This window comes from Typopeltis vanoorti, chromosome 5, assembly GCF_054136105.1.
Source record: "Typopeltis vanoorti isolate ZY-2024b chromosome 5, IOZ_Tvanoo_1.0, whole genome shotgun sequence".
Classification (NCBI taxonomy): Eukaryota; Metazoa; Arthropoda; class Arachnida; order Uropygi; family Thelyphonidae; genus Typopeltis; species Typopeltis vanoorti.
Window position 1 is genome coordinate 132970828 of NC_143553.1, and position 23044 is coordinate 132993871.

A 23044-nucleotide genomic window follows, 5' to 3' on the forward strand; every position below is an offset into this window, starting at 1 on the left:
ATCTGAACAATGCAGTGCAGCCACTGTAAGACTCTTATACCACCATACTTCAACATTTCTGGTAGAATATCATCTATTCCTGCTGCCTTTCCACATTTCAAATCTTTGATGGCTTTTTCTACTTCAAGTATGGATATGTATTCCTGACTGCATGCCTGGTTAGTGTTTTTTACCACTGTGCTGTCATCACTGCTTGTTTCATTTAGCAGTTTTTCAAAGTAATTATTCCATACTTCAAGGATATCTTTTTCTCCCGTTTTCATGTCACCTTTATCATCTCTAACTCCTTTTACAGCACTCTTTCCTCCATTTCTAAGCTTCTTCAACAACTTCCAGAATATCTTACCACCTTCTTGATATCTATTTTCTATGTTCTTGCCAAAGTCCTCCCATGACTTTTGTTTAGTTTTACATAGCGTTTAGCATTCTTGCATTTGTCTCTGTATTCTCTAAGAGCACAAGCTGACTTATTTGCCAGGAACTTTTGATATGCGTTCTTCTTTTCCTTCACTGCCTATTTAACTTCCTGTGTCCACCAGGGAGTTCTGATTTTTCTCTCCGTGCAGACAACCTCACCACATGCCTCTCTGGCTGAATCAATCAGGGTTTTCTTCAAGGCTTGCCACTGAATCTCCAAGGTTTGGCTCCTGTTCTCAAGCTCTTTCATTTTTTCTTCAATAATCTTTGTGTATTTTAGTCTATAGTTCACATCTGAGAGCTGCTCAACTTTTATTCGCTTTAAAACTTTCTTATATGTTATTCTTTTCAATATGAAATTCAATTTTATCCTGCTCAAGACTAAATAGTGATCGCTTCCAATTTCAAATCCTCTGTACACTCCGGTGTCCTGCACCAGGGAGAAAACATCACTATCAACAATTACATTGTCAATGAGACTTTTCTTATTCCTTGCCTCTTCTCTCCGTGTGAATTTGTGCACATTTTTATGTTGGAAGATGGTGTCAGTAATAACCAGTCCATGTCCTGAGCAGAAATCCAACAGGTATTTGCCATTATTATTAGCTTTGCTCTTTTCTCCAAATTTTCCCAAAATATTTTTGTATGTCTCACAATCATTTCCAACTCTGCTATTTAGATCCACGACAAGGATCAACTTTTCATTTTTCATTGTGTCAGTTGCTTTTTCTAAAGCATCAAAAAATTCCTCCACTTCTACCTTAGTAGAACCTTCTGTGGGACCACAGGCACAAATAAGTCTCATTGTCCAGTTCCCCATTCTCATATTTGCCCACATTACTCTACTTGAGACTGATGCCATTCAAGAAGATTAGCCTCGTATTTTGTGTTGAATACTATGGCTACTCCTTCTTTTCCTTGATTGTCATTGCCTGAATATAACATTTTGTATTTATTCCTCAGAAAGATCTCACCAGTTTTTGTCTTTTTTGTTTCAGAAACCCCTATTATGTCGATCTCGTACTTATCTAATTCTTCAGCTAGCTCCATTTCTTTGCCATTCAGGCTTCTTATGTTGTGATAGTTTTTCACAACATATGAAGCGATAGTACCAATCTTTAACTGTGGTGATTTTGAGTTGGTGTGTGCTTTCAGATTTGTTCCAGTAGCTGACTTTTCGCTGTTCGCCTTGGTTCCCTGGCGAAAACAATGGGGGCCTTGTTTAACCGGGCGACGCCCCAGCCAGCATGAAATTTTGTCGTGTTGTACCATCATTTTTTATTTTGGTGTAACCAATAAGAATACAATTTGATCGGGTAAATCCCAAATTGCCAGCTCATCTTCATTCGTTCAGTATCCAGGTAGATACCCAACAGGGTGTACCATGAGAAGGTGAGGATTGGACATTAGGTCAGAAGCCCTGGTCGGTTCTCTGCATTCCTTTAAAGGCTATGTGGAGGTCTCCTCTCAGTTATACAGCTTTGACCATTAAGCACCCCTTGTTTGTCGATATTCGTTACTTGAGTACATGGTTTATTAATGATTTAGTATGATCTTTCATCTCATAATTTTTAATAATTTCTATTAAGTAAAGAATTATGAAGAAGTGCAGTGTTCTCGTGTTCATCATCCATTAAAATTGTTAAAATAATTGAGCAAAAAAGAAGTAATACTTTTTTGCTCAATTATTTTAACAATTTTTTTAACAAAAATTTATTTTAACAAATTTTAACAACAACAACAACAAAAAAAAAAAAAAAAAGAAAAAAAAAAGTAATACTGGGATGCTTATGGGTCAAAGCTGTATAACTGAGATTAGACCTCCACATAGCCTTTAAAGGAATGCGGAGAACCGATCAGGGCTTCTGACCTAATGTCCAATCCTCACCTTCTCGTGGTGCACCCTGTTGGGTATCTACTTGGATACTGAACGAACGAGGATGGGCTGGCAATTTGGGATTTAGCCGACCAAATTGTATTCTTATTGGTTAAACCAAAATAAAAAAAAATGATGGTACAACATGACAAAATTTCATGCCGGCTGGGACGTCGCCTGGTTAAACAAGGCCCCCGTTGTTTTCGCCAGGGAACCAGGGCGAACAGCTAAAAGTCAGCTACTGGAACAAATCCAAAAACAAACCCCCAACTCAACATCACCAGAGTTAAAGATCGGTACTATTAACGTAAGAAGCCTGAATGGCAAAGAAATGGCACTAGCTGAGGAATTAGATAAGTACCAGATCGACAAATTAAGGGTGACTGAAACAAAAAAGACAAAAACTGGTGAGATCTTTCTGAGCAATAAATACAAAATGTTATATTCAGGCAATGACAATCAAGGAAAAGAAGGAGTAGCCATAGTATTCAACACAAAATACGAGGCTAATCTTCTTGAATGGCATCAGTCTCAAGTAGAGTAATGTGGGCAAATATGAGAATGGGGAACTGGACAATGAGACTTATTTGTGCCTGTGGTCCCACAGAAGGTTCTACTAAGGTAGAAGTGGAGGAATTTTTTGATGCTTTAGAAAAAGCAACTGACACAATGAAAAATGAAAAGTTGATCCTTGTCGTGGATCTAAATAGCAGAGTTGGAAATGATTGTGAGACATACAAAAATATTTTGGGAAAATTTGGAGAAAAGAGCAAAGCTAATAATAATGGCAAATATCTGTTGGATTTCTGCTCAGGACATGGACTGGTTATTACTAACACCATGTTCCAACATAAAAATGTGCACAAATTCACATGGAGAGAAGAGGCTAGGAATAAGAAAAGTCTCATTGACTATGTTATTGTTGATAGTGATGTTTTCTCCCTGGTGCAGGACACCAGAGTGTACTGAGGATTTGAAATTGGAAGTGATCACTATTTAGTCTTGAGCAGGATAAAATTGAATTTCATATTGAAAAGAATAACATGTAAGAAAGTTTTAAAGCGAATAAAAGTCGAGCAGCTCTCAGATGTGAACTGTAGACTAAAATACACAAAGATTATTGAAGAAAAAATGAAAGAGTTTGAGAACAGGAACCAAACCTTGGAGATTCAGTGGCAAGCCTTCTAGAAAACACTGATTGATTCAGCCAGAGAGAGGCATGTGGTAAGGTTGTCTGCAAGGATAGAAAAATCAGAACTCCCTGGTGGACACAGGAAGATAAAGAGACAGTGAAGGAAAAGAAGAAAGCATATCAAAAGTTCCTGTCAAATAAGTCAGCTTGTGCTCTTAGAGAATATAGAGACAAATGCAAGAATGCTAAACACTGTATAAAACTAGCTAAACAAAAGTCATGGGAGGACTTTGGCAAGAATATAGAAAATAAATATCAAGAAGGTGGCAAAATATTCTGGAGGTTGTTGTTGAAGAAGCTTAGGAATGGAGGAAAGAGTGCTGTAAAAGGAGTTAGAGATGATAAAAGTGACATGAAAACTGGAATAAAAGATATCCTTGAAGGTATGGAGTAATTACTTTGAAAAACTGCTAAATGAAGCAAGCAGTGATGACAGCACAGTGGTAAAAAACACTGACCAGGCATGCAGGCAGGAATACATATCCATACGTGAAGTAGAAAAATCCATCATAGGCTTGAAATGTGGAAAGGCAGCTGGAGTAGATGATATTCGACCAGAAATGCTGAAGTATGGTGGTATAAGAGTCTTACAGTGGCTGCACTGCATAGTTCAGAAAGTCTGGACAGAGAGACGAATTCCCGATGATTGGAGTAGAGCTCTCATAGTACCCATATATAAAAAGGGAAATAGAACTGAATGTGAGAATTACAGAGGTATTTCCCTACTGAGTGTTCCTGGCAAAATCTATGCAAGTATACTTGAGAAACAGTTGAGAAGAATTGTGGAAGAAAAGCTTGGTGAAGAGCAAGCTGGATTCAGGCCAAACAGAGGCTGTCAGGATCAGATCTTCACTTTACGACAAATAGTCAAGAAAGCATGGGAATATAACAAAGATCTGTATTTAAGTTTTGTCGATTTGGAAAAGGCATATGTTAAGGTACCAAGAGAGAAGCTGTTCAATATGCTGCAGTTATATGGTGTCAGTGGGGCATTATATCAAGCAATTCTTAGTCTTTATTTGAGTTGTAAGTCAGCAGTTAGAATTGAAGGAAGTACAGGAAGATGGTTTAATGTTAAATCTGGTGTGAGACAAGGATGTACATTATCCCCTCTGTTATTCATTATCTATATGGATCACATTATGAAGGAAAGTGGTATTAAACATGATATCAAAATTGGAGATGTTAATGTCAGCTCTTTGCTTTATGCGGATGATGTTATACTTCTAAATAAATCTGCTACAAGTCTGCAAGATTCTCTGACTAAATTGAATAGCTGTTGTAATAGATATGGTATGAAAGTCAGCAATAAAAAGACAAAGACAATGAAAATAGGCAGAATCATTGAAAATGTCAACTGTGTTGTGAATGGAGAACCTGTGGAACAAGTATAACATTTCAGCTACTTAGGCACGATTTTTACTAAAGATGGTAAATTAAATATGGAAATGGACAACATAATCAGCAAAGCTGGTATGGTGGGAAGTCAATTGAATAAATTCGTATGGAATAAGAGAGAAATTAGTCGGAACACTAAATTAGCTGTATACAAGACAGTGTTCAAACCAGTTTTAACTTATGGATCTGAGAGCTGGGTCAGAAGTAAAACACTTGACCAAAGACTAGAGACCGCAGATATGGGAGCCCTGAGAAAGATTAGAGGCGTGAACAGATGGCATCAATGGCAATATCATATTAAAAATGAGGATATTAGGAAAGAAATTGACATTGTCTGCATCCAGGAATGCGTTAGCAGAGCTAATCTCAGGTGGTATGGTCACCTAAACAGAATGGGCAAGGAAATATTAGCAAAACAAGTGTTCTCTGCCAGGTTGGCAGGAAAACGACCCAGAGGAAGACCAAGATAGGTGGATTGATAAGGTACAAAGTGCCTTAGACGATAGAAATATAAGATCTGATAATGTTGGAGTCTTGACAAGTAACAGACTGATTTGGAGGAAAATTGTAGATAGGAAGTTAGTAATGATATAATTTTTTCATGTAGTACTATCATATCCTGTACACCCCCTTGTGGGTACATGGCAGGAATTTGATGATGATGATGAGAAGTAATACTTCAGAAACTATAAGCAGCTTTGTTTCTCTTTCTTATTCTCTTTTACATAAATTTACTTCTTTATTTGAGCTTGGGTTCACCCTGTTCATGGTATTGTGATATTAAGGGATCAGTTGGTTACTTAAGGATCAAAGCTAGATAACTAGGAGGAGAGATCCAGATATCCACTGAAGGAATGTGGAGAACTGATGGGGCTTCTGATCTAATATTTAATCCTTACATTCTAGTGATGCACCCTGTTAGTAGGTATTTACCTGGATACCAAATGAATGAGGATGAGCTGATAGTTTTGGATTTAGCTAACCAAATTATATTCTTATTGGCTTAAATCAAAATATGAAATGATGCTACAATATGGTGGATTTCATACCACCTGGTTAAACAAGGTCCCTGCTCTTTTCAAGAGGGAAATAGGATGAACAGTGAAAAGTCAGGAACTGGAACAAATTTCACAAACTCCAAATCACCATCATTAGAATTCAAGATTGGTGCCTTCAATGTAAGAGTCATCAATGGAAAATAAATGGAACTAGCAAAAGAATTGCTAGTTCCACTTCTTTTCCTGATAGAAACAGGTAAGATCCTCCTAAATAATAGGTAAAATGTTATATTCAAGCAGTAATGCTCAGTATTCTACACTAAACACAAGGATAGTATTCTTGAATAGCACATGACATCAAGTAGAGAGAGAGCAATGTGAAAAAATTAAGAGAAATTGGAGAGCATGACCTATGTCTACTTAATGCCTCATAGAAGGTTCTACTAAGTAACAAGTGAAGGAATTTTTTCACTCAATAAAGAAGTCAGCTGACATAAAGAAGAAAATACGACTACTATTTAGAGGGCTATTATCATCATCCAATTTCTGATGTGTACCCTCGGGGGAGGGCATACAGGATATTATGTTACTAGCTGAAAAAGTTACATCATTACTAATGTTCGATCAACAGTTTTCCTCCAAATAATCTTTTATTTGTCAAAATTCCAGTATTATCAGATCTTATATTTCTGTCATCTAAGGCAGCGCTTCCCAAACTGTGGGCCGAGGTCCCCTTGGGGGCCATTAGTTTTGTTGAGGGGGGGGGGGGGCTGTGAAATAATGAAAACAAATTTAAAATGTTTTAAAACTAAGTGTGCCATGTCAAATGTGTATATAAGATGCTAAAAATTTAATATTTACATTTGATTTTTGCGATATTTGCTGTGTATGTTTTGTATTGAATATAAATATTATAATATTCTGTATTAAGATTTCTTTTTCAATGGGGACCTTTACATAAAATATTTTAATTTTTCCAAGGGGGACCTTTACATCCATAAGTTTGCGAAGCACTGTTCTAAGGCACATGTTACTGTATCAATCCACATAGACCTTGGTTTTCCTCTGGGTCTTTTTCCTGCCATCCTTGCAAAGAACACTTGTTTTGCTGACATTTCATTCCCATTCTGCTTTAGTGATCATACCACCTGAGATAGATTAGTTCTGCTAACACACTTTTGAAGAGGAGCTACTTATATATTTTTTAGTGAAAAACAGTAGTAAAAGTATAGCTACTTAAAAAATGCCACATACCAAATCTAGCTGTAAAGGTATTTCTTTTCAAATGTGTAGTAATTTTTTCTTTGCACTGCAAGAAAATACTGAATAATAAGAATATGTAGCATTTTCTTCTTCATTGGACATGACTGTTTCAGAATAAAATTTTATTTACAATGTCCTTTCTTTTTTCATAGGAATGTGCAATATTATTTTCTCATTATTTTTGCCAACTGAAGATCAAAAAAAATAAAATTTGTGTTTGAGGGAAGATTGGATTCGTATAAGAGGTATAGCCCAGACCTGAATGCATTTAGTATCAGGATCTTGATAAACTAATAACTGGTATGAGACCTAACAGAGAGCCTGAGAAACTAAATTATAATCAGAGGAATGGTGAGAATATTAGTGTAAGAGCGACAATGTTATATAATTGTTCTAATGACAGGAATGGACATTATCATGGAAACTATTATGAGGAGAGAACAATTCCGACTTTGTGTTCATCTGGTTTGTACCCATTAAACATGTGCAAAGATGTGTATATGTATAAGGCACTAAGAAGAATAGAGATCTGCAAGTTTACCAACTGTCATGCAGACTTTAGACAACAAAACAGGCAGTTAGATTACTATGTCTGTACATGAATGCTAGTAGTATCAGAAACGAAGGGGTAGAGTTTGTTGCCTTAGTCAATATATTGGGACCCCAGATTGTAGGCATTAGTGAGACCTGGCTATCAAAATCATACATACTAACTGGTATTGAGTGTAAAGGGTACAGTATTTTAGGAAGGATAGACAGGATAGGAGAGGAGGGAGTGTGCTGCTAATGATATCGGATGACTTGAATCCAGTTAGTGTTGAGACCTATGATTGTACAACTACTAACAGTGTAGTAGTAGTAGTTAGTACTACTACTAACAGTTTCATGTGACAATGAGTTTGAAGCCATCTGGTGTGAGGTGAAATCTAACAAGATTGATTACATAGTGGAGTGTTGTTACAGACCTGGTGGATCGGTTGCTAGTGATGAAGAAATTCATCACCAAATAGAAAAGATAGGTGCAAAAAGCATAATCATAATGGGAGACTTTAATTATCCAAATATTGATTGGGTAGCAGTAAAATTTCAGGAGAAGAATGAAAATGAATTTATTGAGCTGTTGCAGGACAACTTCCTCAAGCAGCATGTGACAGAAGGAACTCGAGGTCAAAGAGTGTAACTATTCTGCCTCCAGTTGCTGACACTAACTTTATGAATGTTCCATTCAGAAAAGGTTACATGCTGTGAACTACAAAGCAAGAAATATTGACCAACTGAGGAGTATACTGAGTTCAGTGAAATGGGATCATTTGCTGGATGGGAAGAATATTAACAGTGCATTGGAAGCATTTAAACAACACTTAAATGATGCGATATCAGAATGTGCCCTGAGAGTTCGAAGAATAAATAGGGTAGGAGTCAAATGGGTGTGTAATCTTATTAAGCAAGAGATTCGTAAGAAAAGTATGATGTGCAAGGAATACCATGTGCATAAGGATGATCTCCGTTATGAAAATTATAAGCAGCAGGCTAGAATAGTCAAACTGTTGTATGGAAAGCAGAGTCTGAATATGAAAAAAAAAACCGACTATGTTTGCTAAAGACAACCCACAAGAATTCTATCTATATGCTGCAAGTAAAAGAAAGAATAGATATGAAAAAAATAACTCTTCTAAATGTAAATGGCATCAGGATGACAGATTCAGAAGAGGTTGTTCAACTAACGGGTGCCCATTTTGTTAAAAGCTATCAGTCTAGTGTATGCAACATTGAGCTCACTGCTACCTCTTCACTGGATGAAGAAACTCAGGTGTGTGAGGACGAGGTATTAGAGCTGTTGCACAAACTGAATAACAATTCAGCACTAGGGTCTGGTTGAATATCAGCACATGTGCTAAAAGAGTGTTCAGTTGAACTGACTATTCCTTTGACCAGGCTATATATAATATGAGTCTCAGAACAGGGAAGATTCTGCAGGAAGGGAAAGAATGTTAGGTAATTCCATTGCACAAGGGTAGTGCAAAGACCACTGACCAACTATTGACCAATCAGTATCTCAGGAGTGGTGGTGGTGGTGACAATTGGTGGGTTGACAGTGAATATCTACTTTGCAATGAACAGCATTGGTTTATTAAGGAACGGTCATGTTTTACAACTTGCTCACATTCTATAATATTGTTACCATTTAACAATAGACAAGAGGAATGGATACACCATGATACCTTTTGATTTTGCTAAGGCTTTTGACAGAATACAGCATGGTAGACTGTTGCATAAATTGGAGAATATGGGTTTGGATTATAGAATATTAGCGTTGATAAGAGGATGGCTGACTGATAGATATCAAAAAGTGGTATACAGGGATTGTGAGTTTGCACCATTTAAAGTAACCAGTGGTGTACCACAAGGATCAGTGCTTTGTCGACTGTTATTCGATCTGTACATTAATGATATTGGGAAGGATTTGACAAGCAGAATACAGTTATTTGCTGATGATGCAAAGATAGGTAGGGTACTCAGGAATGCTGCTGATATGCAGTACTTGCAGAATATCACAGGCATACCACAACTGGCTCGAATCAAGAACCCCATTCTCATTCAATGTCTATACTGAAGCCTGAAACAGAAACAAGAAAATTATCACTACTTCAAAAACAGAATTTGAACGGGGAAAAAGTTTGCAGCCCGTCCAAACGGCAGCCATGCCTTTTGGTCTCTTGCCAAGGCAATTGGCCTTAACTTTTGCCCTACACTATTCCCACCTCTGTCATACCCAGATGGCTCAATTGCAACATCACCATTAGAAAAAGCTAACCTCCTGGCTTCACACTTTGCCTCTAATGCACACATAACTGACAATGGCAAATGTCCTCCAGTCATTCCAACTGCCCAACATACAATGCCCCTGTATCCTTTTGTCAAAAAGATATCACAAACCTGTTGTATAAATTAGACACAAAAAAGTCTCCTGGCCCCTGATGGCATTCCTCCAATTATCCTGAAGGTCTGTGCATCAGAACTGACTCCTATCCTATGCCATCTGTACACACTCTCTTACTCCACTGGTATATATATACAGGGTGTTCGGGATAAATTTGACATATTTATAATTAATTATATTTTCCCGTAAATTACATGTATTAACACACACTTCTCTTCATTTAAAAGTTTGGACCCTTCTTCATTCATATACAAGATGTCAGAAAGGATGGATAGCTGGAACCCACCTGAATCATGGAAGAGAATAACTTGTATCATGATGATTCGTGCCCGCCATCAAAATAAGGATATTACGACTGCTGCCCAATGCTCCCTGAATACAGTAAAAACAATCAGGCATGAACTAGAGACTTGCAATGGTGACTACGAGGATGTGGCAAGAAGAAAGATCCCTAGCAGACGATCTGATTGCGTTCGTACAGCAGAATTCCTCGCAAATCTGCAGGAACAGGTGTTGAAGAACCCTGGCATTGGAATTCGGGCTTTGTTCGTGGAGTTGCTAACTGTAGTCAAGCCCTGGATAACAAGGGTAGCCAATGGTAGGCCGTATGTATGGCAGCAGGATTCGGCCCCTTGCCACACCTCTGGGAAAAGTCAAAAATGGTTGTCTGAAAATTTCTACGACTTCACCAGTCCAAATGTTTTGCCTCCAAACTCCCCAGACCTTAACCCCATGGATTATTTTGTATGGGGCGCAGTTGAAAAAGACACCAATCGCACTTCCAGTAATACAAAAGCCCAGTTAATGGATAAAATTAAAACAGTTTTTGCGGCCCTTCCCAGGGAGACTGTAGCATCAGCTTGTTCGAGGTTCCGAAGCAGAATTGAAGCTGTGATCGATGCTAATGGTGGTTATTTTGAGTAAATCTTGTTGATAGTATTGTAATTAACTCTGCCTGTAATGTTTTTTTGTCAATTCATTAAATTTAATAGATACAAAGAAGATTTTCTTTTTCCTTACGAAACTGTCAAATTTATCCCGAACACCCTGTATATCCCAAAGCCTGGAAACTGGCCTATATTCAACCCATTCCTAAAAAGGGTGACAAATCACTCCCATCTAACTACCACCCTATCTCACTCACTTCAGTCCTATCTAAAGTAATGGAGAAAACCATCAGCTCTCAACTCCTAATCTACCTTGAAGGTACCTGGCTATTAAGCGACCGCCAGTATGGATTCCGTCAAAGCCGTTCAACAGGAGATCTACTTATACATCACCCATCACTGGACAAATGTCATGGAGAAATTTGGTGAATCCCAAGTAGTTGCACTTGATATCTCTAAAGCCTTTGACCAAGTCTGGCACAAAGGCTTACTAAGCAAACTCCCATCATTTGGACTTCTGCAGATGGATTACCTCAGGACTTCTGCAGATGGATTGCCAGCTTCCTGTCTGGACGCACACTATGTGTGATGGTAGATGGCTCCCTATCCTCTCACCATCCAACTGGTGCTAGGGTCCCACAGGGTTCAGTTCTCTCACTGGCCCTCTTCCTACTATATATCAGTGACCTACTTCAATTGCCCTCTAACCCAATACACAGTTCTGCAGATGACAGCACATTACACCCTTCCCTTTCATTTGACAAACTCTGCTCTACACAACTCACTTCAACCCACAGAATATCAACCACCACAGCCCTTAATTCCATCCTCCAAGCCATCTGCCAATGGGGCTCAGATAACCTCGTCAACTTCAACACTAGTAAAACCCAGTTCTGTCTTATTACTCACAAAAAAGAACCATTTTCCCCCAGCATTCTTTTCGATAACACTCAAATTCCCAGACAAGATGAAATTTCTCTTCTCGGAATTACCCTGACATCAAGCCTCTCTTGGCATAAATACATCGTTACCATTGCATCCTCAGCTTCCAAAAAACTGGAAGCTGAGGATGCAATGTCTCTCTCTTTCGCTCAAGATGCTACTTCACCTCTAAACAGCTGTTAACATTATACAAATCACAAATCCACTCAGCTATCGAATACTGCTCTCACATCTGGAGTGGGGCTCCTAAAAGCTCCCTCAAAATGCTTGACTCAATACAGAGGAGAGCAATTAGACTAATAAATGACCCATCTCTCACCAACTCGCTCCCCTCACTTTCACATAGACACTTGATCTCTGCAATCTGCATATTCTATAAATATTTCCATGGGAAATGTTCATCTTAAACAGCATCAATAATTCTCCCACTCTGTACTAAGCCCATTGGAACACGTACAGCTGCTGCCCAACATCCTTTTGCCTCCCCAGTCTTCCCCCTGACGTATTTCCCAAGGAATACAATTTACAGACGTTTAAATCAAATCTAAACAAGTTTCTCCTTTTCCAACCCACCACCCATATATATGGTACTAATGTACTATAGACTCATATATGGGCCCAACATAAAAAAAAGAAAAGACAAAAGAATGATTTGAATAGGCTGGAATTGTGGGCATAGGAAAATGGATGTCAGATCAATGTCAATAAATGTAAAGTCATTCACTTTGGCGTGATTAGATATCCAATGTCGCAATGTCGTATTATACAGGTGGGATTATGCTAGACGAAACTGATCAGGCTAGGGATCTTGGAGTGTTATTAGATAGGAAGTTGAAGTTCAGGGACCATGTAACAAAAATTGCAAATACAACTGAAAAGATAATTCCATGCTGAAATGAATGTTCACATTATTATTATTATTATTATTATTATTATTATTATTATTTCGGGCAACTCCAAGGAGTCGATAGACTCATCAAGGGAGGCCCTAACATCATGTCAAGAACAACTATTCGACATTCACACAGTATCTATCATACCTTCCCTTGAACTCATTTACAGTCATAGCACTCACAATAGACTCTGGCAGCTTATTCCACTCATTCACCACTCTCCAAGTAAAAAACCTAGCTCTAACATCCCTGCTAACCGCATTCTTGCCCAGCTTCCATGTATGGCCCCTAGTCCTCCCACCACTAGTCCTATTCTCAAAAATATCTTCTGGATTAATCCTATAGAAACCCTTCAATAATTTGAATGTCTCAATCATATCACCCCTTTTCTGCCTATCAGCCAATTTTTGCAACCCACAAATCTTCAACCTTTTCTCATAAGGTTCATTCCACAGACCTGCTATCATCTTGGTCACTCGTCTCTGGATCCTCTCCACCTCCTCCCCATCAAGAAGAAACCCTGGCGCCCATATCTGGGCACAGTAGTCTAGATTGGGTCTTATCAAGGCTCGATATAGAGGAATAATAACTTGTTTGTCTCTACTTGTTAAAGTATTTTTCAGCAACCAAGTGATTTGATGAGCTGATTTAGCCACTTTTGCAATGTGCCCCCTAAACTCCAACTCCCTATCCACCAGCACTCCCAAATCCCTGGCCTCATCGATCTCCTGGAGTACGGTTCCACCAATGTGATATTCTGCTGCTAATCTTTTCACTCCAAAATGCATAACCTTACACTTTGTCACATTAAATTGACATCCATTTTCCCTAGCCCAGTCATCCAAACTATCCAAATCATCCTGTAAAATTTTGACATCCTGTGCACTCACAATTGCTCTACCCAACTTTGCATCATCAGCAAACAAGTGAACACTTCCTCTCAGATCCTTTCCTATATCGTTAATGAACAAATTGAAAAGCAGTGGTCCAAGAACAGAACCCTGCGCCACACCACTAGACACATGCCGTCTTTTGTACTCCACTCCTGAATAAACCACTCTCTGGTATCTCTCCATCAACCACCCTCCTATCCATCCCCATCTGCTCCAGTTTACTGATTAGAATTCCATGTGGTATCCTGTCAAAGGCCTTGGCAAGGTCCAGTACATATATCCAGTACCAGAATCACTGTAAACCCATTACCCTTATCCAGTTCAGCCGTCACTGTGTTGTAAAACATGAGCAACTACTGAGGCATGATCTACCCTTCACAAAACGATGTTGTCCCCCATACAGTATCCCATTTTCATCTATCCAATCCTGTATTCTTCTCTTGACTAATTTCTCCAAGACCTTGACAACAATTCCTGATATGCTAATCGGTCGGTAATTTACAACAGCAGTCTTGAAATCTCTTTTTTTTAAAAATGGAACTATTTTCCCCTCTTTCCATCCCCTCGGGACTAACCCAGACCCGAGATTCAAATTAAACAAAATGGTCAAATGCACTGACAATTCTTTAGCCGCTTCTCGTACGACCCGAGCTGGTATACCATCCAATCTTGCAGATAAATTGACATTGAGGTTTTGTAATAGACTATTCACCTCCACTGCATTCACCACAATTCCTGTATAAGCTGTTGATTCTTCTATTTCTGCAGTTTCACCACCTGGATGATATACTCTTGCAAAGTGCTCACTCAGTAATTCTGCTATATCAACTGCTTCAGTTACCTCCCTACCATTGGCATTCTTTAAAATCATTCTGCCATATACGTTTTTTCTTTTACTTGCAACATATCGAAAAAACTGTTTAGGATTCTCTTTAGCCTGCATGGCCAATGTTCTTTCGTAATCTTTTTTGCTTTTCTTACCACACTCGTTACTCTTCTGGCCTGTGCTTTATACCGTTCATGTGCCTGTCGGTCAGCTTTCTCCTTAAATTCCCTCCACAGTTGTTTCTTTTTTTGCAGCTCAAGCTTAATGGGTTTTTTTTCATCCATTTAACCCCTACTTGATTTATTATTCGAACTCTAGGTATACAGTCAGCCATTGCTTCATGCAAACACTTCTTAACCGCCTCCCATGCACTATCAACTTCTAGCCCTTGCAGTTGTACATGCCATGGCACTGAACCAATCAATCTCCTAAGTTTGTCATACTTACCAGCCCGAGAATTCCACATGTACCCTGTCTTAATTGTAAATGCCACACCTTTAGCCACCTCCCAAGTCAAGAAGTCAAGACCCTACGATTTCTCTCACCAATTGGTGGCAACATGGTCAACATGTAATGGTCAAAATCACATGTAAAGATAAGGATGTCGTTTTGCTTCTTTACAAGGTTGAGAATTTACAACATATTGAGAATTTGTGGACTGCAGACACTAATAAACAGGAGAAAGAGTGCTGATATGATTGAGACTTACAAACTTCTGAAAGGGTCATACATGATTTCAGTTGATGGAATTTTTCGTTTTATGGAGAGTGGGGAAAGGACAAGAGGGCATCCATAGAAGTTGAGAATGAATGCCACTAAGAAGGGGGTGAGGGCTAGATTTTTCTCTTATAGGCTGGTGCGTGACTGGAATGGATTGTCATTGGATGTTGTGAGTGCAAGCAGTGTGAGTGAATTCAATGGTCCGTGTAGTATGTAGCCTCCCTCGATGAGTCTCTAACTCCCTGGAATTCTCTCTTAATTCTTAACTCTTAATTCTCCTATGTATTGCATAACCACATTTTTACAAACCTACTGAAATCACATATTGGCAAGTCTTGCTCATTTATAAAAAAATTCTTTGGATTTCCTAGACAAATTGAAGAATGTTTCCATACAATCCACTGATCTTATGGTGAGCTTCAATATAGAATCCCTATAAATTAAAGAAATTATATACTTGGTTTAGTCCTTTATCCAATTGTAATAAGCAAACAAGTTTGTGCCTGAACTAGTTTCAGGACTGGGGCAACTCATATATAGAAGTTTTTGATTTCACATCACTTCACATCGTTTTTTGACTTCACTTCACAGAAGAATACAGGTATGTATATTGCTATGCATTATGGGAAGGGTCACTACCCAGACCAGTTTCCCTGTTTAAGTGCAGGGTTACCTCTCCAAAAACTCGTGAGATCCCTCAGATCACCCAACAATGAGTGACCCGCAGAATCAAAAACTCAATATTGTTCCTGTCAGTACAGGCTCACCCTGCCACTGAGAAGAACTCTCAGTGACAGGGTGAGCCACTGGGAGTTCTCGGAGGCACGAGGTAGAGCGTTGGCTCTACCCGGTGGCAGACTTACCCCACCACTGAGCAGAGCTGCTCATATTTCATCTGTGGGGGGGGGTGACAACAACAACCATGCCTCGGTTAACTTCATGGGCTACAACATTGCCATTCATTACCATACATATTAAGGTTGAATTAACGCAGAAGTCATATTTTCATATACGAGTTGCCAAAAGGTGTCACACCTTATTATTAAATTACTCTGGATTAGAGATCAGTTGGAAGTTTTTCTGCTTGGTTATACTATAAATTAAAGATACCAAGAATTATATACTTGGTTTAATCCTTTATCCAAATGTAAGCAAACAAGTTTGCTCCTGAACTATTTTCTAAGGCAAGTGATGTGAAGTCATAAGCTTCTATATACGAATTGCCCCAGTCCTGAAAATAGTTCAGGCACAAACTTGTTTGCTTACAAAATCTGCAAGAAAAATTTTCTCTTCTTTTTCTGTTGACAATACCCTAAAACATATAAAAAGAACCTGTTATTCCCATCTTAGAAATAATGCTAAAAACAGAAAAAGATGCTGCTGAATACCAGTAGCATCTTTTACAAGACTATCCATGTAAATAAAAGGACAAATATAGAAAACACCAAGCTATTCTAGGCTGAAGTACGAGAATACAAAGATGCATCTGGAATGAATCCATTTAAAGAAATTGCTCAATGTGCAATAAATTTATTAATACTGCCAAATTCTAATGCAGAAATTGAATGAATTTTTAGTTCCATGAATGTAGTTAAAACTAAATCAAGAAACAAGATGAATTGCCAATGCTAACAGCTGTTTTATCAGTCAAGTATGATCTCAGGAGTAACAAGTGCTGTAAAGACTATCATTTACCAGCATCTCCACTGAGTAATATTGGAACGATGGCCTCATATAATAGGGCTGAAAATTTAAGTGAAAACGCAGGTGAATTAAGCGCAAAAGACCACTTGGAAGATTTTTTCAGCTACTTAAATGCATGTACCCCTTCATCATGAGTAAAGTAACTGAAAAGTATCTGCTATTACTTCTAAAATTTTAGCTTCAAATTTTTATTTTCAACTGCTTTTTTAGCTCTTTTTTTTTTTTTTTTTTTTAAGATTTAGCTGTTTTTAGTCATTTTCATTTGGCAACACTAGTTTCATAGTGCTGATGGCTATGAACATGAGTTAACCCAATCAATTCATGTTTCTAAACCCTGTAGCATGCTTCAATACATATTTTGGTAGATAGATGCAAAAATATGTCAAAAACCAGTAGAGAAGTTAAAGGATTAATGTACTTATTGTTGAAATACTATAATAGATTTTTCTCACAGCATGTCACATTAACACGTTCTCTGCCAACTACGAGTATACTCGTAGTTGGTAAACCAGCCACACAAGCCAGCTACGAGTATACTCGTATGATGCTTACCGCCGGCAACGAGATTACTGTACTGACCTTGAAGAAGTGAAAATGCTTGGCTTGTGGAGCTAGCATCAAAACTGTGTATTCTCATAGATGGTATATGTCTGCACAAGCCAACTACGAGTATACTCGTATGACGCTTACTGCCGGCAACGAGATTACCATACTGACCTTGAAGAAGTAAAATTGCTCGGTGTACGGGAACAGACTATGCTGAAGTAGCGTGGCAGCGAACGTGTTAATATCACTATTTAATGTAGCCATTATTGGTATTTATATGCACCTCCATTGTGCAATTGGAAGAATGAAGGTACATTGCACCCTTTGGTTGGAAAAAATAACCTAAGTTTGATTCTTGTTGTGACGAAAGCAATCTTTTTATGGGTTTTTTTTTTTTTTTTTAGTTGAAGGTGAGTTAGCTGATCTCATATGGAGGTAGTATGGGTTTTTTTTCTCCCAGAAACTTGGGTTTTTAATCACACAATTTACAGACAAAAAAATACTAGTGATAGTGGGCAGTAGATGGCATTGTATGTTGATGATGAATGATGATAGTAACAGTTCTGTGTAGTTGATGGATTAAATGATGGAGATGAAGAGTTGGAGAGCAGAGTGCCCTCCTTTGATGAGTCCTTTGACTCCTTGGAGATGTCATATAATAATAATAATAATATATTTTTTCCAAGGTTGGCTAATATTATAATATTTTATAAATTAATTGCCAGTTTGGTTGGCTGAGTTTATAGCTTACTTGCTCTTAAACCAATGAACTGTGGGTTCAAATCCCACCATATGTGTGGATATTTGTGAATGTCTTTAGGTGGTAGGTGAATTTCATCACCTAGTGTTAGATCCCCCACCTCTGCTTATTGGAGTCCTGAAGTGACTTTAAAAATTTTTCCATACTTTAGAGCAAGGTTTCAGATCATCTAATCCTTGCCCTTCCCAGGATGGGATAAGGATCATATCTAATCTTTACTCGCAGTATTACCAATGCTCAGTAATACCAATGTGCTATGGTTTTCATGACTGTGAGTGGGATTCACATTAAAAAATTATGTATATAAAATAAATAATAAAGAAGATGCACTTTTACTGTTTTCATGCTCATAAATTCTGTAGACTATATAACATTATATGACTAAACAACATATAATAACTAAATAAATTTACTTATTATTTCTAATATTTTGTCAAAGTTAAATTGGCATCTTCAGGGGATTAATATATTTGTATCAACATGTGCACAAGCACATTTCAGTAACTGAGAATACAAATAAATGACAATCTTTTGACTGTTTACAAACCACAGAGAAAGTTAACATGCCTCATCTGCTCTCTGAAGACCAACTGCAACCCATGGATTTACCTGGAGTCTACCATGTACCCTGCAGCTGCAACCATTCATACTATGGACAATAAGGCAGGACAGCCGACATCAGAATATTAGAATACTAAGACTGCATCCATTTCTACCAATATGGCCACTCAGGTTTGGCAGACCACCTATACTGAATGGAAAAAACCCACTTTATGTCACTTGAAGAAGATTTAAATTTGAGAGGCTTTTCCTTGAATCTGCTTCTGCCTTCATAAACTATCCTAACCTGAACAAATATGGTTGCATCAAACTGCCCCTCATGTGGGAAACTCATCTGCAGACAATTAGCCCAATGACTTAAGAACACCTAATTAAAAGCCAGTAGGTGGCATAGTTTTAGGACAGTGGGCTTCCCTGTATTTCGCCTGTTCATTCTCATTTATTGAAGTATATGCCTGTGTGCACATATTATGATACAAGTGTATTAACCTCCTGAAGATATCACTTTAATTTTAGCAAAGTATTTAAAATCAGCTAACGCCTATGTTGTTCCCATACAGGGAGTAGGCGGGGCTGTTTACCCTATCTAACTTTTGGAGATTGAGTGGGCAGTTCAATCTCCACTGTTAGCCAATTAGAGATAGCTGGCCCAGGGCAATCACTGATTCGTCGGTACACAGTGAAGAAGGCAGCAAGCTAGTACCGCCATCTCGTGGTCCCTAACCCTAACACAATATTTTTAATGTCTGAAAATAGTGTGGGTTCGACGGTCGATTTTCTTTAGTTTACGGGACGAAAAACTCGCGTTTCCAGGAGAAAAAACCCGCTAGCCCGTGCCAGAGATTGACTAACTCGGGAACTGGTCGAAAAAAGGCTTAGAAAAATTTCCTCTAGTCGGCCACTAGATTTGAATCACCAAATCCTTTCTTCGTGCAGTCAAGCACTGTAGAGTGCAAACGCCACTTCTGCTGAGCTACACAGGCTCAGTATTTGAAATAATAAGTAAATTTATTTAATTATTATATGGTCTACATTTTTAATTTCCTGAAATATCATGCATTCTCATAAATTGTAGTCACCTAATGTGCTAATATGTGATGATATATATTATTAAATTAAATCATACCATTTTCTTTAAATTAACACAAGGAATAAGTAATGCTGTTTATTTAAGGCCATATATTTCAGCCTGAATATTATAGACCATCATCACTGGTGACAAATAAATAAATAGTATTACTCATTCCTTGTGTTTTTTCTTGTTAATTTAAAGAGGCCTCTCATGGCACAAGTATCTCTTAAATAACAGTTAAATCATACAGTATTGATTAGCATAGCTCAGCAGTTGATAGTCTGATTATAACAATTACTGTATTAAGTTATTATAAAGAGAGTCTTTCTTAGGCAAAACAATTAAAACACAGATCACACTGAAAACTAAAAATGGGTGATAGATGATTATGATCATCATTATCAGTGTGAGACCAACACTGTTGGAGACCTATGAAGTGCCATAAAATAAGTACCATTTCATCTCTAGAGTAGGGATTCCAAATTATTATTATACATGCTCCTCCACAAGTCCAAAGACTCATCTGCTCACAACAGGTAAGTAACCCATGCCACACACACACATACACACTGTCAAGAAAATCTCAATCTTATATGATTTTTAGTACTCCCCTAGCCACTTTCCAGGGATGACTTTGAGTGCTGCTTGCATCAGCCAACAAAATCTTGCTTATAAGTTCCCCTTAAAGCTTTTGTGTTTCTACATATCTCCTCTCATCCATCTGTTCAATTCCACATTCCCTCAGTCTGCAATTCCACAAGACAGCTTATCATCTTGATCTTGTGGATCTTTTCAACTATCTCACCCCCCCCCCCCACACACACACACACTATCTCCTTGGAACCTAGGATCCTCTATATAAAAATTGTATAGAGGATTCCAGTGCTGTCTACCCACCTCTGGATGCAATTCTTAATCAGTATTTTTTTTTGAAACTGTAATAACCACACTAGATACTAATGATTGATCTGTAATTTGCTGTATCAGTCCTAGCTCCACCCTTGTATACTTGAATAATCTTACTCTCCTTCCATTCATTAGAAATCCATTTTAAAAGAAATTTTTTTAAGTAGCCAAAAAGCACAAAAAAAAAGGCAACAGTGACCATTTATCTGCCTTTGTTACCATTTGTCTGAGGCTGATTATAATGTAATTTACTGTTAAATTTAATCCAATATTAGGTATAGCAATATAATTTCATAAATTTTTAGGAATTAATGATTAAATTATCTTGATTGCTTATTTTTTTCATTTTGTAGGAATCATTTCCCCAAGATCCCTTTAATTTTGCCATTCTGAATGTGCAATCATCACTTGTTGATGCTAAGCAAAGAGTTGAATCAGTACTAAGAAAAAAAATTTATCCGCCCTTGGAAATTTCCTCCAAAAGTACTGATTATACAGTTGTTGTGGGTAAAGTTTCTGTTTATGAGCATTATTTTCACTGGAAAAGTGTAAGTTATTACATTTCAGAATTCTTATGTTAATTTGCATGGTATTCTAGGGGAGATAGAAGCTATTATTATTATACTTCTAATACTTATTTCTAATTTAGGAAGATATTTCTAATACCTCCTATCCCCGAAATATCTTCCTAAATGAAGAAATTAGATAAATTGCAAGTATCTTAGTTTATGTCCATGAGTGCTGGAAAAGAAATAAAAACTATCATCATCAAATTCCTAATATGTACCCTTAGGGGGATGTACAGGATATTTTGATGGTATGACATGAAGAAGTTACATCATTACTGACTTCCTGTCGACACTTTTCCTCCAAACTAATTTCTTATCTGTCAAGACTCCAATATCATCGGATCTTATATTTCTGTTTTCTGAAACACTTTTTACTGTATCATTTCACCTAGATCTTGGGTTCCTCTGAATCTTTTCCTGCCATCCTAGCAAAAAACTTGTTTTGCTAAACTTTCCTCTCTCATTCTGTTCTAAGTGACCATAGCACCTGAGATTAGCTGTGTTAACATACATTCTCGGTTGGCAAAGTGGTTAGAGTATCTGCTTTCCAGCCAAGAGGCTGTGGGTTTGAATCCTGCCGGGCACAGATGTTTGTGATTGTCCTACTAACTCTTTGTGGAAAGGACATCTTCTATCCTACCACTTCTTCTAGCAAAAGGCTTCACTGCCAAAACCGAATGAGGTATGGGAGTGACCATAGGGCATTAAATGATGTCATGTGAATAACTACACATTCCTGAATGCCAATGTCAAGTTCTTTCCTAATATCCTCATTTTTAATATGATACTGCCAATGATGCCATCTGTTCACTTCCGTAATCATTCTCCAGTCTATTATCAAGTGTTTTATTTCTAACCCAGCTCTCACATTCAACTGTTAAAATTAGTTTGAACACAGTCTTGTATATAGCTAGTTTTGTTTTCACTAATTTCTTCTTATTCAATGTACATCTACTCAATTGACTTCCTATCACACAAGCTTTAATAATTCTGTAATCTCTTTCCAAAGCTGTCTTTGCTAAAAAGTCATATCTAAGTAGTTGAAATGTTTCATAGGTTCTCCATTCAGGATGGAGTTGATGCTTTCATTGTTTCCCTATTTTCATTGTCTTTTTTTTTAATTGCTGATTTTCATAACACATTTATTACAGTAGTTATTCAATTTAGTCAGGGAATCCTGCAGACTTGTACTGGATTTATTTAGGAGACTATAACATCATCTGTATAAAGTAAAGAGCTGAGATTGGAGATTAACATCTCCAATTTTGATATTAGGTTTAATTTCACTTTCCTTCATAATGTGATTCACATAGATGTTAAATAACAGTGGAGATAATGTGCATCCTTGTCTCACATCTGATTTAATATCAATCTTCCTGTACCTCCTTCAGTTCTAAAACTGCTAACTTACAAACTCAAATATAGACGGTCTATTGTTCAATATCATGTCCCATTTACATGAAATAACTGTAGCATTTATTTTATTATTATTATTATTATTATTATTAAGAGAGACCTCCAGGGGAGTCAGAGACTCATCAAGGGAGGCCACATACTACACACACCAGCTATCATACTTATTCTTGAATTCATTCACACTGCTTGCACTCACAACATCCAATGTCAATCCATTCCAATCACGCACCACCCTCTGAGAGAAAAATCTAGCCCTTCTTGGCA

At 37.7% G+C, this 23044-nt stretch overlaps 1 protein-coding gene across 3 annotated transcripts in view; it reads left to right on the forward strand.

Annotated features, from left to right (window-relative positions):
* LOC150106825 (uncharacterized) overlaps positions 1 to 23044 on the forward strand; it is a 325973-nt gene that overhangs the window by 287256 nt on the left and 15673 nt on the right. For all 3 annotated transcript variants that reach the window (XM_090393339.1, XM_090393337.1, XM_090393340.1), the window contains one exon: positions 21149 to 21343. In XM_090393339.1, the coding sequence (XP_090249465.1) occupies positions 21149 to 21343 (195 nt within the window). The remainder of the gene's footprint in view (positions 1 to 21148; positions 21344 to 23044) is intronic.